The sequence below is a fragment of the Esox lucius genome, chromosome 14 (genome assembly GCF_011004845.1).
Source record: "Esox lucius isolate fEsoLuc1 chromosome 14, fEsoLuc1.pri, whole genome shotgun sequence".
NCBI classification, from domain to species: domain Eukaryota; kingdom Metazoa; phylum Chordata; class Actinopteri; order Esociformes; family Esocidae; genus Esox; species Esox lucius.
In genome coordinates this window covers 2787939-2804873 of record NC_047582.1, presented here as the reverse complement: position 1 = coordinate 2804873, position 16935 = coordinate 2787939, and the positions used below count along the sequence as shown (strand labels likewise).

At 40.2% G+C, this 16935-nt stretch overlaps 1 protein-coding gene across 1 annotated transcript in view; it reads left to right on the top strand.

Annotated features, from left to right (window-relative positions):
* The first annotated feature begins 4108 nt into the window (after nucleotides 1-4108).
* LOC105006060 (potassium/sodium hyperpolarization-activated cyclic nucleotide-gated channel 1) overlaps nucleotides 4109-16935 on the top strand; it is a 181218-nt gene continuing 168391 nt past the window's right edge. The window contains exons 1-2 of the mRNA XM_013136990.4: nucleotides 4109-4604; nucleotides 11178-11601. Coding sequence (XP_012992444.1) covers nucleotides 4240-4604; nucleotides 11178-11601 — 789 coding nt within the window. The 5' untranslated portion in view covers nucleotides 4109-4239. The remainder of the gene's footprint in view (nucleotides 4605-11177; nucleotides 11602-16935) is intronic.

Here is a 16935-nt window from a genome sequence, read left to right as displayed (position 1 = left end):
CCCCGACCCGTAGGCGCAGGGAAACGACCCTCTCGTTCACCGGGGTAAACTCCAACACATGGCGGCAGAGCTGGGGAGCTATAAGCAAACCCACACCAGCCCGCCGCCTCTCATCATGGGCAACTCCAGAGTGGTGAAGAGTCCATCCTCTCTCAAGGAGTGTGGTTCCAGAGCCAAAGCCGTGCGTGGAGGTGATCCTGACTATCTCTAGACCTCTCAACCTCAAGCACGATCTCAGGCTCCTTCCCTGCCAGCGAGGTGACATTCCACGTCCCTAGAACTAGTTTCCGTGTCCAGGGATCGGGTTGTCTAGGCCCCCGCCTTCGACTGCCGCCCGATCCTCTGCGCACCGACCCCTTATGGTCCCTCCTGCAGGTGGTGAGCCCACGGGAATGCGGCCCCACATCTCTCCTTCAGGCTGAGACCGGCCGGACCCCATGGGGAAAGGCACGGCCACCAGGCGCTCGCATACGAGCCCCAACCCCGGGCCTGGCTCCAGGGTGGGGCCCCGGCTGCGCCATACCGGGCGATGTCACAGTCCTCAAAATGTTTTCCTAACAGCACCACACAGTCTCAAAAGAGACAAAGACACAATAACCCATGAATTGCTGGTGAAAACAATGAACCAAAAAAGACATCCTGATAACTAACTCAAAACATGTGTGAGGGTGTGATGGGTGCACTGCTGCCATCTGCTCCAGCCAGCGGTTAGTACACCGGCGAGGTGGAGCGCCGGAGAGGGAGAGAGCACCCAGCCCCATGCAGAGCAGCCATCACAGAGCTTAGCCAGTTGCTTTGCTCAGCCTAGACATAGTGCTAACCACCAAAATGTGTCTGTAGACTACATTCTCGGTTATACTTAATTGTTTTAAACATTGACCCTATTCACTGTTTGTTAGAGAAAATATCTGTCTCAGTTGCAGACTGTTTGAAGTCTTTGTAAATCCTTATTATTTAATTAGCCCTCATTAGTGAACACTTGCAGGCAAATACACAAACAGGCATACACAGGCATTTCCTTTATCTTGGCACAAAAGTAAAGTCAACTGATATTTGAAGGGAAAACTTCCACTTCCACTGCTGCTACTTTCTCTAGTCCTATGTAAAAGAAGTGGGTAAAGCAGGGACAGACCACCCAAAAGACATTTCTTGCAAATGCCAGATGGGCTGGGCCTCCTTAAAAGTAACAGTTAATTTATTTTTTATAATTGAATAAAATGATCCTGGTAATTTGAATAATAATCAGGAGCCTTCAGTGAATAACATGCCAGAGTAGCTCTGGCCTTGAGTAAACAAACCAGCCAGCATGATATCAATGCCTGGTCGGATTTCTATTCGCAAGCAGTCCCTTGGTTCAATCTAAAATCCATATCAGTCTGTCAATATGGGATCTCTGCCTCACATTTCTTGATGTTTTTGTTTTTACCCAGACACGTGATAGTGACCAACCTAGGGTTTGCACTTTGGTCAATCAAAGTATTACATTCAACTATAACTTATGCAAAACTTGTTGACTTACCTGGTGAAATAATGATTTTAAAAACGGTTCTTTCTCCATTAGCTAAAGGAAAACAACAACCTCTGTTTTGGGGATAACATTGGTATGTGTGTGTATGTGTGAGTTTGTTGGCATGCAAACTAATCCAACAAACATCCCCAGCTGACAGGGATGAAAAAATCTAACGAATTAAGGGATGTCTGTTTCAATTATGATAACATTAGAAAGCTTTCTCCACCACGCCCAAATGTTGCTTACTATGAGAGATTATTCGGTCCCTGGTGACCGACACATGTGAGAAAGCTGTTTGGGATATGTGGATACATGGTAAATGAGGTTAGCCACACAGTATGGTATGACTGTTCATGGCGGATATACAGCTCTGGAAAAAATTAAGAGACCACTGCACCTTCTACTTTCCTTTCCAAAAAACTTGGAAAGGAAGGTTTTGAGTGAGGAATAGAAGGGTTAAAATTAAGAAACCACTGCAAATTGAACGCTTCTGTTACTCACTCAAAACTTTCCTTTTCAACTTTTTTGAAAAGGAAAGAAAAAGGTGCAGTGGTCTCAATTTCTTCTGGAGCTGTATGTATGCATGGAGCTGTATACATTATAAATCAAAACACACTGCCACCACCAAAACCAACAGTCCAATCAATTAATGTTATTGAATCCATAAATCCCTATGAAATATGTGGGGAATAACTCTACTGATTAGTTTACTGTTATACTAAACAGTATAATATGCGTTGCTTATAGACCATTTACACATCCTTGCATTGACTTTCCAAACTGTGTCCAGGTATTTTTAGTTCTAATGAACAGTTGTATTTCAGTTTGTATTGCCACAGGACAAGAACCATTGGAATTTTTGTCAACACAAGACTCTGCATGGGCATTGTCTGGGATAGAGTTACCAAGCTTTACTTACACGAGAGAGGACTAGTATCCGTGATCCCTCTTTCGTTGTCCCTGCCACCCTGCAGCTCTGTCAGTGAGCGGCTTGACGCAGTGTGACAACAATGACGTATGTGCCCTCTGGACAAGAGGACAAGAGTTCCTCGCTGCAAAATTAACCACATTTAATCTTTGTGACTGTTAAGCCCAGAGCAGCAGCCAAGGAAGGCAGCCTTCATTTCAAACACCCCTGAGATATGAGAGATGAGGTGAAGGTTGGAGATGGAGGGTGTCGCTGAATGTGTCCTTAATGCCTTGTCCCTTTTGCAGAACACTATCTTAAACCAGGGTCTTCCATGTGGGCCCTTTTCAAAAGAAGTGCATGCTGTGGAATAGGGTGGCATTTGTGGAGGGTGTCACTGTCACTAGTACAGGGGACTCTCTCTTTGTGTCTCAAACAAGTATAGCACATGTAGAATCCACTACTTTCATCAGGGGCGTCTGCTCAAGAGTAGTGCACTGTAAAAAATTCTGCTCTATATTTGAAGATGTTATATTATGGTAATATTAGTTGTTCAAGCAAAAATTCTGGTAAAAGCCTTTTTAAATTCTGGTTCATTATTCATCTTCCTTCTGATGTTAAACGCAGTTCAACAGACATCACATTTTCACTTGCAACAATGACATGGGGAATAGTTAAGGGGATGAACAGTGAATTAACATTTTGAAAAAATATCTTCACACTAATTTTAAATAGCACATGGGGTGGTCCTGTAATTCATACTAAAAACTATACAGATTTTGCGTATTATTTCACAGGTCTGAGCCTGTAAACGTATGATCACCTGTGCAATTTAATTGCTTGACACAGCTGGTCTTTAAGTTCTTTGATTTTATTGGACAATAGTAAATATGAAGTTAACTGAAGCTGTCCAGTTCATAAAAGTATGAATAGATCTAACTTGCTTTGTAGTATACGCCGCTGGTATATGCAATACATAATGAAGAGAATAGCTAATATCCAGCTGTGACAATTTGACGGAATATGGCACCGATTTGGAAGAGTATGATTAACCAGTGGTGAACAAAGATGAATGAACAGCCAGACAGGGCTATTCTCCAACATCTCTGCTGACGAACAATGGTATTAATTTGTCCCTAAGATATTAAATAGACATCAATATGTGATGTAATAAGACAGATGCTTTATTACAGACTGTAGTATGATCACAGCATGCATGCTACTGTGCTGTGACTATTATAGGCTACAGGTATTTGATATGAATGGATAAATAATAGTGTAATATCAGAATAATAAACTCTCAACATTTATATTGATACAGTAATCATTGAGGCATCTCTGAAATGAGTTTATGAATGATTAAATATTCATAGGCCTAAATTATTTCTGTCATTTATGCCCAATAAGACATGCTCATTTAGTTTTCAGGTGATTGTGTGTTGAATTCTAATATTATTCATAAACTAATGATGATGATGATGATAATTATGAGGTAAAAGCAAGGCCTAGCTATCATAAGCATTTGCCACAGTATAGAAATGAAGTGCATGGGCGCCAGCCGTGTGCTAGTTAAACCGCAGTGCTGCGCGAGCTAAGGGTTGAGCGGTAAATCCAGTTTGGTCGGTAGATGGCGGTAAACCAGGAAACCTGATCTGTCAGGTTCACCAGAAGTCTGTCTCAGTTTGCAGCATTCGCGTAGGAGGCAGCGGAGCCAAGCAGTTGAAGGACATCAAATGAAACAGGAGAGCTTACAGCGGGTCCTCTTGAGTTTTGTGCGTAGCCTGTCCTCCGAGCCAGGAGACAGTACGTTTTAGACAAAAACATGGAAGACAAATCTAATTCGTTCTCCAGCAATAAAGAAGGTGAGAAAGCGGACGGGAACAATGTTTTTCAGAGGCAAGACTCGATACAGAAGAATAATATGGGGAGCCAGAACATGAAAGCCGGGGACCATGGGAACTCGGTGGGCTTCAAGGGGGACCGGGAGGAAGCATTGGTTGGCTTCGATGACCTAGACGGTTCCGGAAACCGACATGGTTTTATGCAGCGGCAATTTGGAGCGATGATGCAGCCCGGCGTCAATAAGTTCTCACTGCGAATGTTCGGCAGCCAGAAAGCTGTTGAGAAAGAACAAGAAAGAGTCCAAACTGCGGGATACTGGATCATTCATCCCTATAGCGATTTTAGGTAAGGAGTGGAAAGTCACCTTCTCAGCTTGACTATGCCGTCTTCACCAACAGCCAGGTCCGCAAGACATCCACTCTCTTACGCATAACGGAAAGCATAGGCTATATTCCTACTGAATTTAGGCAGTAATAGAAGCACTGATTATTTTAGCACTCAGACTTTGATCGCATACATATTTTCAATAGTGGCATTTGCATTATTCTAATTAGGGGAGCCAAGCAATAGATGAGTCCAAGAGATGTCCTTGGAAAAGGGAGGGTGAATGTCACGAGTTGAAAGCATAAATACTAATTGTTCTTCACACAGCCTAACACAAATGAAACAGATTTGATTGCGGCATAAATAATACGCGTTGTAATCTGTGTTTAACCTGACAGTAAGGTGGGAACATTAGGATTGTAAACATATCTGTTATCCATCCCTGTCTGCAGTGATGAAACGACGAGGATCACTGTGGATGGCCTCTGAATGGAAAATAGACAAATGCGGTAAATTCGAGGAATTACCTCAGAAAATAAGAACCTGAAGAGACAGAATTACACATTGGCTATCCGCTTAAAGTGGAAAAGTAGGTAACAAAAAATGACGAATTCAAAAACTCATTTGAATAGTTAAACTGCTTGTAAAAACCTTGAATAATGGAAAGAAAGGGGAACAACCGTAATTTGCTCTCACATTCATTCAACGGCCATCAAACAAACATATACATAGAATTGCGCGTAATAACACATTTTCCTAATAATTTTTGGTAAGATGTAACCCATTATAAACATTAGTCATAAAATAAACCTAATTGGTATCTTAGTTTTAGGTCATTTAATTGGATGGACTTTAAGATACAATAAGTAGTTAATGGGCTTGGGTAATGGCTCCATAAATATTTGCATTACCATTCACAAGCCACACTCACGCAATTTTTCAAGCTGCATAGAAACGTCCTTATGCTGCACCTTATCAGAAATAACACGAGCCGAACTGAATTCTAATTCGGGCTAAGGTCAGTAAGTGGAATTGTGGACGAGAGAAGGAAAGAATCCTCACATCGCGTGATGTAGTATATGCTTTCTGATCTGTTCAGTAACATCCCAGATTTCTGTTACATGTTTTATAAACATTGCAGTGTTGTGTAAAGATTGCTAAATCTATACCTCCTGAACATTGACGTCAATATGTAAATACACTTTGCCAGTACACGTTTATCTACGATTTTGTTCACTAATTTAACACGGCTAAATTTGTTCTGCCTTTCCTTCCACCGGTATCCCCAGTTAGATTTCGATGGATGGCGAGGTGACTCCTCCTTCGCTGCTTTAATAATTTACATTTAATATCGAGCTGGGACTTCAAGTAGTTGCTGTCCAAGGTGCTGGATTTAGTCTACTCTGTAAACATTCGAGATAATCGAACGAAACGTTGAGTAGGGTATCTGAGTGAAAGGGGAAATCTTAATATGCAGTAATCTATTAGTGAGCTGGATCTTAATGCAGACCCCCCCCCCCCCCCATTTTTTCTCGGCACTGTCCATGGTACTGAAATGCTACACAGAGATTCTAGCCTTTCCTACCATTCTACTGACACCAATAATGGTGTTATTTATTTGAGAGCTTTTGCAGCTGCAATTGCATTACAAAAGATTGGCAACAGCTTTAGAATAACCTTATTTTCTCCTAGATATGGGAAATCCCCAAGCTAACTTAATGGTTATGTTAGGTAGTTATTTTGCTGCAACAGCATTGGCTGTATTAAAGATAATGGGAGGGGATGCAAGTCGGTCAGAAATCTGTCAGCAAGATGTCAGTAGAATGTAGAACAAAGATTAACCAGGATTAGAACTACTACATGATGTAGGTCCCTTGTAGCTCATTTGGAAAGAGCATGACACTTGCAATGCCAGTTTTGTGTGGTATGTGTGAGAATGTATGCCCTCACTATTCTAAAGCTCTCTGGGTAAGCATGTTACTTTTTGTTGCTGGGGTGAGAGAGCTGATGCAGCAGGTTTGGATAATTAACATAGCAGGTACTGAGAATTTGGTTATGTTTTTGGCTAACAATTATGCTTAAGGCTAGCCAAAATGCAAAAATCCTCCATGACATGACTTAAATATGTTAGTTTTGCTGAGTCAACAATGTTTTTTATTGGACAAATAGACTATAAAAAGAAACAATCTTGTTTGTTTTCTATCAAGATGACTGAAATGGACATCTTGATTGCCTGTTTCAGTTTCCACAAAGGAAATTTTGTCACATGACATGGGTTCAGCAGTTCACTTTATGGCCTTGGTCATGATACCTTCCACAGTGAGAATTGTTTTATCTAGTCCCTGGGCCTATGTAAACAGAGAAATGCCATGATAGAGCGGGGCTGCATGTGCTTGGTGGCTCTTCCTTATTGGGCCCAAACAAATATAGCGATTCCACACCAATTCTGTAATCCTGTATTTCTGGCTCTAATACATAATTGTTTTGTAGGGCTATTATATATCTAGTTGTACTGTTTTAAGAACATGTGTTTTTTGTGTCTTAAGTGCCTGATACTTTTTATGTGTTATTTTAATCATTCACCGTATTTCTAGAATAACTGTACTGCATGCATTGATCTTACAATATTTAGAAATGTCATTGGATGGAATCCCTCTGTTATACCACTGTATATGAATTTCCTATGTTTTTTATGAAGAGCATTACATGTTATATTTTAGTAAGACATGAACAATGACAGTGATCAACATGAGCTAATAACCTTGCAGTTGCAGAGATATGCGATTGATTACCTTTCCGCCTTTGAAATGACAAGGAGCAACTATGGTATGAGAGTAATGAAGGCCACAACAGTTCAACCGTGGATGACAGACACATTCACGGCTGCTTTGTGTGGTTTCAAAAAGCTTGTGAAACTCAATCATCAAACATATTGTCAGCATAGAGGCTGCTTAAAGTTTAATGGCTGGTTAGTAGTATTCATTATTTATAGATTTCATACAGAGTTCATGCTTGTCTTCACCAGGCTTTTTGGAGACAGTGCTTTTGTCTACAGTGAAACTTTGTCTTATGGCTCTTTTACAATGACCAAGCCCATATAGCATGAACTTGCTACATGGCCTCAGTGATATCTGTTGTTTTGATCAAAATATAGCTGCTCTCAGCCAAATTCATTTTGGGGTTTAACAAAAGACGTTTTGCTTTGTTATAAGATAAATCTTTATTAGCCATGAGCATCGAGTCTCATTATTAGCACTGACACTTTTGTGTTTGTTTAACAGCACCACAGGACTTCTATTCTAAACTAAAAGAAAATCCAAACATTTGATACAAATAAATTGCACATTTTCAATGAGAACACAGAATAATGTTGACATTGGATGCCATATCCTCAGATTTCAACAACGAAGTCCAAACAAAACCTCTATATTTAGAGATGCACAGCTGTATATGTCCTGCATTATGTATTATGAATGTGGTCGGGTCTGGCTTCTCTTTCTTTATGTTAAGATCACAAAGATGACCCAACGAACTGAGGACAATGAAAAGAAGCAATTGTTCAAAATTTTGCTGCTCCCTGCTGCTCCCTGCTTAGCGGTACTTCTCAGTGATTTTCACACCAGGGCATTGCCCTCAATTCCACAATTATTGCACAGTCTTTGCATTTAATGTACAACAACACACTTCTAGAATATCAATAACACCTAAAATATTTTGATGGAATTATATTATACCTTATATTTTGTGTGATGTCAATACAGCCCCAGTCTCAAAATCAGCAGGATGGCTATTTTAAGGAATTAGTTGTTGTATTTTGTATGCTCCTTGTTGAATTCTATTCAAATAACTATATTAACTATAATAACAATAGTTGGGGACATGACATGGTCCTTCCATGATTTTAAGGATTGGGCTTAACTTTTCAGGGCAGGACATCTGTCCTGAGTTTGTAGATCATGGCATTTTGTTGCTACTTGGGAGACCTATGCAAGAGTGTTTTTGGTAGCCCTCACCTTATAGATACATCATTGTAGCTAGAATCATTTGAAAAGGGCCCCTTCGTGGCTGCACAGAGATATATTTTGTGATGGGAAGTACAGAATACATAGCAGTTTTAATTGGCCTACAAAATGAAGTCGAGCCACTGGGACCAGGGTTAATTACCTATACCCGCTGTAGCTGGGAGTCCCAGAATAGGGGGTGCAAATTGTTCTAGTACTGTCTTGATTGGATGAAAAATTGCAGGTAAGTGATGTCACACTCTTTGGACTTTTTACCATGAGTTATGCCATGTTTATATAATATCGGAGCGAGAGTGACTAACAAAATCAATAGGGGCACCCAGAAGTCAGGGCCCTGGGTGCTTATGTTGTCACCTTTAGCACTGGCCTCTACCTCCTGTCATGAAATATGTAGATTGCCAAGGGGGAAAAACATCTGATTTGCTTAGAGGATCTGTATTGAAAAGTGGAAATGTTTTGCATTTATGGCACAAGCCATATAAATGTAGTCATTTGGGCTTGTTACACACAAGGGTCTTTTCCGTCATGTTTGCCCAATGATGTGGCATTTACATTTTGCAAATCCCCCCAACATGCTCCGAGCTCAGTGTGAACACATTCCAACCTGACTGTCATTCACGAGACCAGAGATGCATTGTCTAGTGTTTTAAATATCGCTCTATTATTAACCCAGCGAGATGACCGCTTAGCTGAAGTGTGGACCATTATCTGACACATGATCTTAAGATATTTATAAAGCAAGGACCCAACCACCGTCTGCAGCTTCATTTATTTAAACAGATCCATTACAGACAGTGTGCATCTCCCAACAAGAGTGTGTCCCTAAAGGCATCGTGTTTCCTTCTTAGCATACCACTTTTGACCAGGTCCCATAGAGTGCCATTTGGAGCGCAACACCAGCCTAGCCTAGCATTGACGTTGACTGGCATCACGACAGTTTTTAGCATGAGATAGGGTTCTTGAAAGCATCTATTTTAGTGCCATGGACGAGACATAATGACATTATCAGCAGGCCTAGGCTAGAAGATCATTCTCCCCAGCTGCCCCTATGGATCCATTTTGGAAGTTACATTCAAACAGAACACAAGCAAGACCAGGTTTGGGTTCTGTCGGGCACACTGTAGCAAATGTATTTCATTTGAAAAAGAAATAGAGCTTCACTTATTTGACAAAGATGAGAAAGCACTATTCTTTCTTCACAAACCGCAATGCTTTTTTTTCTTACCATGAAAACAAACCAGGGCAGAGTCTCTGCATTCTGAGACATGCACTGCTCCCAGCTGAGGAAAAAAAAACTCAGTGTCTCAGTGTAGATGACACAATGTGTGGGCTTGCAGATTCTGTTTTTTTTCAAGGTCTGGGTTGTCTGCTATTGCACATCAATTGGAGTAACCACTTTTGAAGTAGCAGATCTCACAGTGGCAGCATGTAATATTTGGATTGTCAGATTGTCCGCAATCCAATCTTACAGCCTAAGGGTGCTGGTATTCCAGAGGTACTACTCTAATCTAGTCTTCCCCATCACAATGAATTACATGCAGGGGAATATATAGTTGAGTTTTCACTCGTTTCCCCTCTGAAACAATGTGACCCGGGAAAAAGGAGAAAAAATGAAAAGCGATTTGTTTGATAGATGCACTCTTTTAAGCTTCAAATTGATACTGGTACTTCACAATTTCCCTTCACTTGTTCTTGTGTCCATTCATTTTACTAAACTATGCCTGACAAAATAATGGCAAGCTTTTCACTGAGTATTGGCTTCTACAGCCATATGATTACATTTGAACTCATGCCCTCAAGTTTGTTTCAACGGATGATGTGTGGATTTAAGCAAATAGGCATGCATATCCATATACTCACGCCTGGATCCTTTTGGGAAAATCTGCTGCAGTACCCTGTACTAATAATACAGCCATTTTATCCAGCCATTTTTGTGATTCTGTGTGGTTCAGAGCATTGAACATGTTGTCCTTTGGATTCAGAGCGGGTTGCACAAATAATTTACACATCCACACATTTACATACACTAATTAAAGATACTTTGGACACCCTAAATGACATATTATAAACTGATGAGCTGTCTTTTTTTTTTTTTTTTTTTTGAGAGTATCTGTATATTGTAAAGGGATAGTTTGGAATTTTAGCAAAAAGGCCCTTTGTGTACTTCCATACCATCTGATTAATTTGTGGATAACAATTTATAACTACTAGAACAGCATGCTTCCAGAAACATTAATGTTATTCACAAATGAAAAATTAGTGTGGGAATCTGGATCAATTACCTAGGTTGCTATATCAAATCCCCAGATCTAGCAAGTTTAAAAGTTGTTTTTGTATTCCTTAGAGCAATGTAATAAACCCTAATTGCTCACAGTCTGCTGCTAAATGATGTCAGTATACTTATGTGGTAAAATAAGGTTATAATAATTCCAAATAATTACCCATCCACATAAAATGTAAAGCCATATTTGTTTCACAGTGTCAGTTCTCAGAAGCTATCAAATTTTTTACATGTTTTCTTTGCATACAAAGCCATATTATCTTTCTATTAACCCTTTTCTTTCGGTTCTAGGTTCTACTGGGACTTGGTAATGCTTGTCATGATGATGGGCAACCTGATCATCATTCCTGTAGGAATAACCTTCTTCTCTGAGCAGACCACCACCACCTGGTTAATATTCAACGTGGCGTCTGACACCATCTTCCTCGTGGATCTGGTCATGAACTTTCGCACCGGGATCGTCAACGAGGAAAGCTCAGAGATCATTCTGGACCCCAAGGTCATAAAAATGAACTACCTGAAGAGCTGGTTTGTGGTCGACTTTCTCTCGTCCATACCAGTGGATTATATCTTTTTAATAGTGGAGAAGGGCTTCGACTCAGAGGTGTACAAGACGGCAAGGGCGTTGAGGATCGTGAGGTTTACTAAGATTCTGTCTCTTCTGAGGCTTCTGAGACTTTCTCGACTCATCAGATACATTCACCAATGGGAGGAGGTAATACATTTCGACAGATTTGATTCTTTTATGTATATCTGAGTTTATGTGACTGTTTGTTTATGATCCCGATCTTCCTGACAAATCAGTCCAACATGTTTTTTTGGCGGGCCCCCTCAAGGATAAATGTGATATCTGACATAAGCGATAGGTTTAGGGTAAATAGTACTACTTTTAATTTGAGGCATTATAGGTTAGGGTTTGGATTTGGGCTAGGGGATATAAAATGTGTTTCTCTAATTACCCTACAAGGATAGAAAAACAAACGTGTCTGTCTGTGATCCAAGTGCCAATGTGTACATTTGGGGACGCAGTCCCCACAAAAATTGTTAAGTCTGAAAAATGAGTCCCCACAAGGTTTTTTGACAGGTCCCCACTAAAAAAATATATATATGTTGTTAGGGGTTGGTTGAAGGTGTTACATACAATGGATAGTTATTTGAATTGGGTCTAGTTTTTGGTTTATGTATTAGGGCAATGTTAAGTTTAGGTATAAAGGAGAGGTTATTGCGATTAATGCTAGGGTTAGGTTTAGGTTAAGGTTGGGGTAAGTCATATGTGTATGTGCGTGTGAAAGGAGTGGGAGAGAAAATTAAAACACGTCTGTTGTGTTTGCTTTAATATATATTTGTCAGGTTGTCAAAAGTCAAGACCAACCCATTGCAATTTCTTTTGCAATTCTTTTCTCCCTTTACTATGGTTATGTGATATGGTTATGTTAGGGTTGGTCTCCTCTAAGCTGTTCCCGGCTGGGAGAAGGTGTCTTGGTGGTTGTGTCAAGCCCGTTGAAAGTTCCAGCGATGAGACAAGACAGCAGTCTCTGAGGTTTGCTGACCTCTAATCTGTCCTGAGAACTGGTAGCTACTGTTCTGAATTTCACCTTTCAGGTTAATGTCATAAGTTGAGATATGAGTAGAGCTGGGATGATTCACAGAAGTTTATTGACCCAGATCAAATGAACCACTTGTCACAGAATAGAGAATTGGAAAGTTTACAATAAAATACATGGGCTAATACAGGTGATTTTCTTAGTGGAGCAATTTCTCATTATACTTTTAAATTATGTTTGCAATAAACATGAGTGTCAATATCGTCAAATATCACCTGTATTAGCCAATGTATTTTATTTTAAACTTTCCCCTTCTCTAGCCTGTGACAAGTGGTTTCCACTTCTCTAGCCTGTGACACCTTCTCCCAGCAGGTGGTTCGAATGTTATCATTGGATTGAATGGGCGTTATCAGTGGTTATCAGCCTCATAGATATGGGTCAGAAGGGGCCTGCTAGCCTACTGGTAGGCTCAGAAGGCTGTTATCATCCATTCGCATGGTTAATTTAGTATTTAGATAATTTAGTTATGACGAAATCATCACAGTTTAAAGGCTCTCATTTTAATAGTCTTACCTGTAGACTTACCTTAACCCTAACCCTAACCCATTTTAATGGTCTTACTTGTAGCAGCGACCTGAATTTGTCTGGGATTGGATCTATTTAAGTTGTCCTTCTCGTGTACTTATCCGTGATTAACCATGCGAATGAATGATAACAGCCTTCTGAGCCTACCAGTAGGTGTAGCAGGCCCCTCTGACCCATATCTATGAGGTTGATAACCACTGATAACGCCCATTCAATCCAATGATAACATTCGAACCGGGTGCTCCCAGCTGGTTTAATTGAGTTTAAAATGACATACAATATGCCAAGTAAAAGACAATGATGGAGAAGAGAGAACAAGATGGAGTGAGAGAAAGAGACAAGTGATAGACAATAAAGAGGGAGGAAATAGATAGATTGTAATAAATTAATTCAGTTATTTCTCAGCTTTGTACCTTAACTCTGCTGATCGATTAACTCTGCTCAATAGGATTGAGGAAAACACGTCTGTTTTTACAAGACAGCGAGACAGTGAAAGATGATCTGATTTGAGGATTCCATAGAGATGTTAAAAATTGTGAGATCTCATTGAGGTTAAAAGGCAAGAAATTCCATGCCAGATTTGAATTAAGACATTACATTTCAAAACTGTTCTTTACCAAATGCAAGTACATATGATTCCTGTGCTTACTACAGTAATGGCCCTCCTATTTTTATTACATCATACTCCAAATGTAGCCTAATGTTGCATTATATTCTTTGTGCTATAACACAGGATCCCACATCGAATTACAGTTGCATTAGAGAGATTTTATTTTATTCAGACTACTTGATTGAATACATTGTCTGCCCAAACAGAATAAAATAATACTACATTACTGCTGATGTTTATAGAACCTATGCTCCTGTCGTTCCCTTATTCAGTTGTTTTTGACAGCCACTTCCTATTCTACACTCCAGCAATTCAATAACTATTTTAATTTGCTTCAGAATTAAGAGATGAACTACCATGACATTAATTTGCAGACACTGTTATTCACAATTACTTTTAGGAATGTGTGCATACATTTTCATATTGCCCCCGTGGGAATCAAACTCACAAACCTAGCATTTTATATGCCATGCTCTACCAACTGAGCGGTACAGAGCTGTATGATGTTATCCTTTTGTTCCAGTAGAAAAAAGCAGCTCAGCTCTGTTTTCCTGGAATGCAATATGGACAAAATGTTAGTTTCCAGAACTATTTCACTGGTCCATTAAACAAGGCAAGCTCAACAAAGAACAGAATTAAGAATGTGAAGTTATCTTAAAATAGAATTTGAACCTCCAACTGCTGTGAGCAATGTTTTGACTATTGCATTCAATTATGGAATAGGCACTGTAAACCTGCTAGCTCAAATGTCCTAAGCAGTTTAACCTCTAAATAGTTAATCCCTGGCATAGACAAATATTTTGATCTTGCCCATCGCATGCTGCATACTTTTGGGTTTATTCAGTGTTATTATTAAAGAAATTACCCATGACGTCCACACAATTCCGGTTTGTTTTCCCTGGCATGTGGCATGATACAATATTCCATTGTTTTACATAGATGGAAGATATTTCAAATACAACCCAAATATGCAGTGACAGGAAATCTATATCTGTCACCATAGCAATACATAGGATATATTATAGAATGGATACTGTTTACAATACAAGGTGATTGGAATCTTTAATACTGATTTGCTGCAAACCATGGTGTACGGGACTGCATACCTGGGGTATGACATGAAATCCCTTGTTACTGCTCTAACTACGTACACTGGTGAATGGTTCATAAGTGCAATAAGGCATCCCGGGGGTTTGTGATATATGTCTAATATACCACCGTTAAGCGCTGTGTCCAAGCACTCAGTGATGTTTCATGCATAAGAACAGCTCTACGCTGTGGTATAAACCCCACCCCTTTATGGCTTATTGCTTATGTATACGTAGCGTTTGACTTGGGATAAAATAGGAACTGACAAATCGAATATTAGACTACAGGTGCATCTAAAAAAAATAGAATATCGTGGAAAAGTTATTTTTTTCCCATTAAAATCAAAAAGTGACACCTTCATATAGTCTGGATTAATTACACATAAAGTGAAACATTTCAAGCCTTTTTTGTTTCATCTTGATGATTACGTCTTAGAGCTCATGGAAATCAGAAGAAAAAAAATACAATACAGAAATGTCAACCAGAGAAGAGCTTTAATCATCTAATCAACTCCCTGAGCCTTCAGTCTCTCAGTCTGGTTTAGTACACACAAACACAATCATGGGGAAGACACTCATCGACACCCTCCATGAGGAGGATAAGCCACAGGTCATTGCTGAATGGGATGGATGTTCGCAGAGTGCTGTATCAAAGCATATTCATTGAGAGTTGACTGGAAGGGAAAAGTTTGGTAGGAAAAGGGACACAAGCAACAGGGATGACCGCAGCCTTGAGAGTATTGTCAAACAAAGCCAGTTCAAGAACTTGGGGGAGCTTCACAAGGAGTGGACTGAGGCTGGAGTCATCAAGAGCCACCATGCACAGACGTGTCCAAGAAATGGGCTGTCAAGTGTTGCATTCATAGTGTCAAGCAGCTCCTGAACCAGAGACAACATCAGAAGCGTCTTACCTGGGCAAAGGAGAAAAAGAACTGGACCGTTGCTCAGTGGTCCAAAGTCCTCTCTTCAGATGAAAGTAAATGTTGCATTTCATTTGGACATCAAGGTCCAAGAGTCTAGAGGAAGAGTGGAGAGGCACAGAATCCAAGTTGCTTGAAGGCCAGGGTGAAGTTTCCACAGTCAGTGATGTCATCTACTGGTGTTGGTCCACTGTGTTTTATCAAGTTCAGAGTCAAAGCAGCCATCCACCAGGTGATTTTAGAGCACTTCATGCTTCCATCTGCTGACAAACTTGATGGACATGCTGATTTCCTTTTCCAGCAGGACATGGCACCTTTCCACAGTGCCAGAACGGCTGGCAATTAGTTTGCTGCCCATGGTATTACTTTGCTTGATAGGCCAGCCAACTCACCTGACCTGAACCCCATAAAGAATCTATGGGGTATTGTCAAGAGGAAAATGAGACAACAACACAGACGAGCTGATGGCCATTATCAAAGCAACCTGGACTTCCATAACACCTCAGCAGGGCCACAAGCTGATTACTTCCATGCCATGCCGCATTGATGCAGTAATTTGTGCAAAAGGAGCCCCGACCAAGTATTGAGTGCATAAATTAACATACTTTGGAAACCGTTGTAGGAGTTTTGAGTTAATTAGCTGATTAGAGCTCTTCTCAGGTCGACATTTCTATATTGTGAATTTATATTGTAATATTTTGAGATACTCGATTTTTGATTTCCATGAGCTGTAATCATCACGATTGAAACAAAAAAGGCTTGAAATGTTTCACTTTGTGTAATTAATCTAAATATATTAAGGTGTCACTTTTTGATTTGAATTACTGAAAAAAATTATATTTTTTGAGATGCACCAGTAGTTACTCTCTAATTCCTTCTTTCGTTTCATAAAGTTTTCACTCTCCGTCTTTTTTCTTTCTTTCTCATTCAGTCTCTGTAGTCAGTCAACAGCTTTTATCTCTTGGAATGCATCGTTATATTTGTGTAATCAGACGAAATAGATAAGATGAACTGGGAGTGAAAGTAAACGAAGCAGTATCTGATCCAACTATAGCCATCCAGAGAAAGACAGAGGGCATTCAATCAGTCACACATCAAACTGCTGCAGCATGTTAGCCGGGCCACAGTAGATTTTCACAACTGCAGAGAGACAAACGAAGTGCTCTGCTGTCATAATCCCCCTAATGCTGCAGTCCATCATTAAATTTGCCCTCTCTGTTGTGTAAGGGAAGTCGGTTACAGCTGCAGCCAGATCCCACTGCAGCCTGGGACTACTGCAGTGTGGTCCCAGGCTGCAGTGGT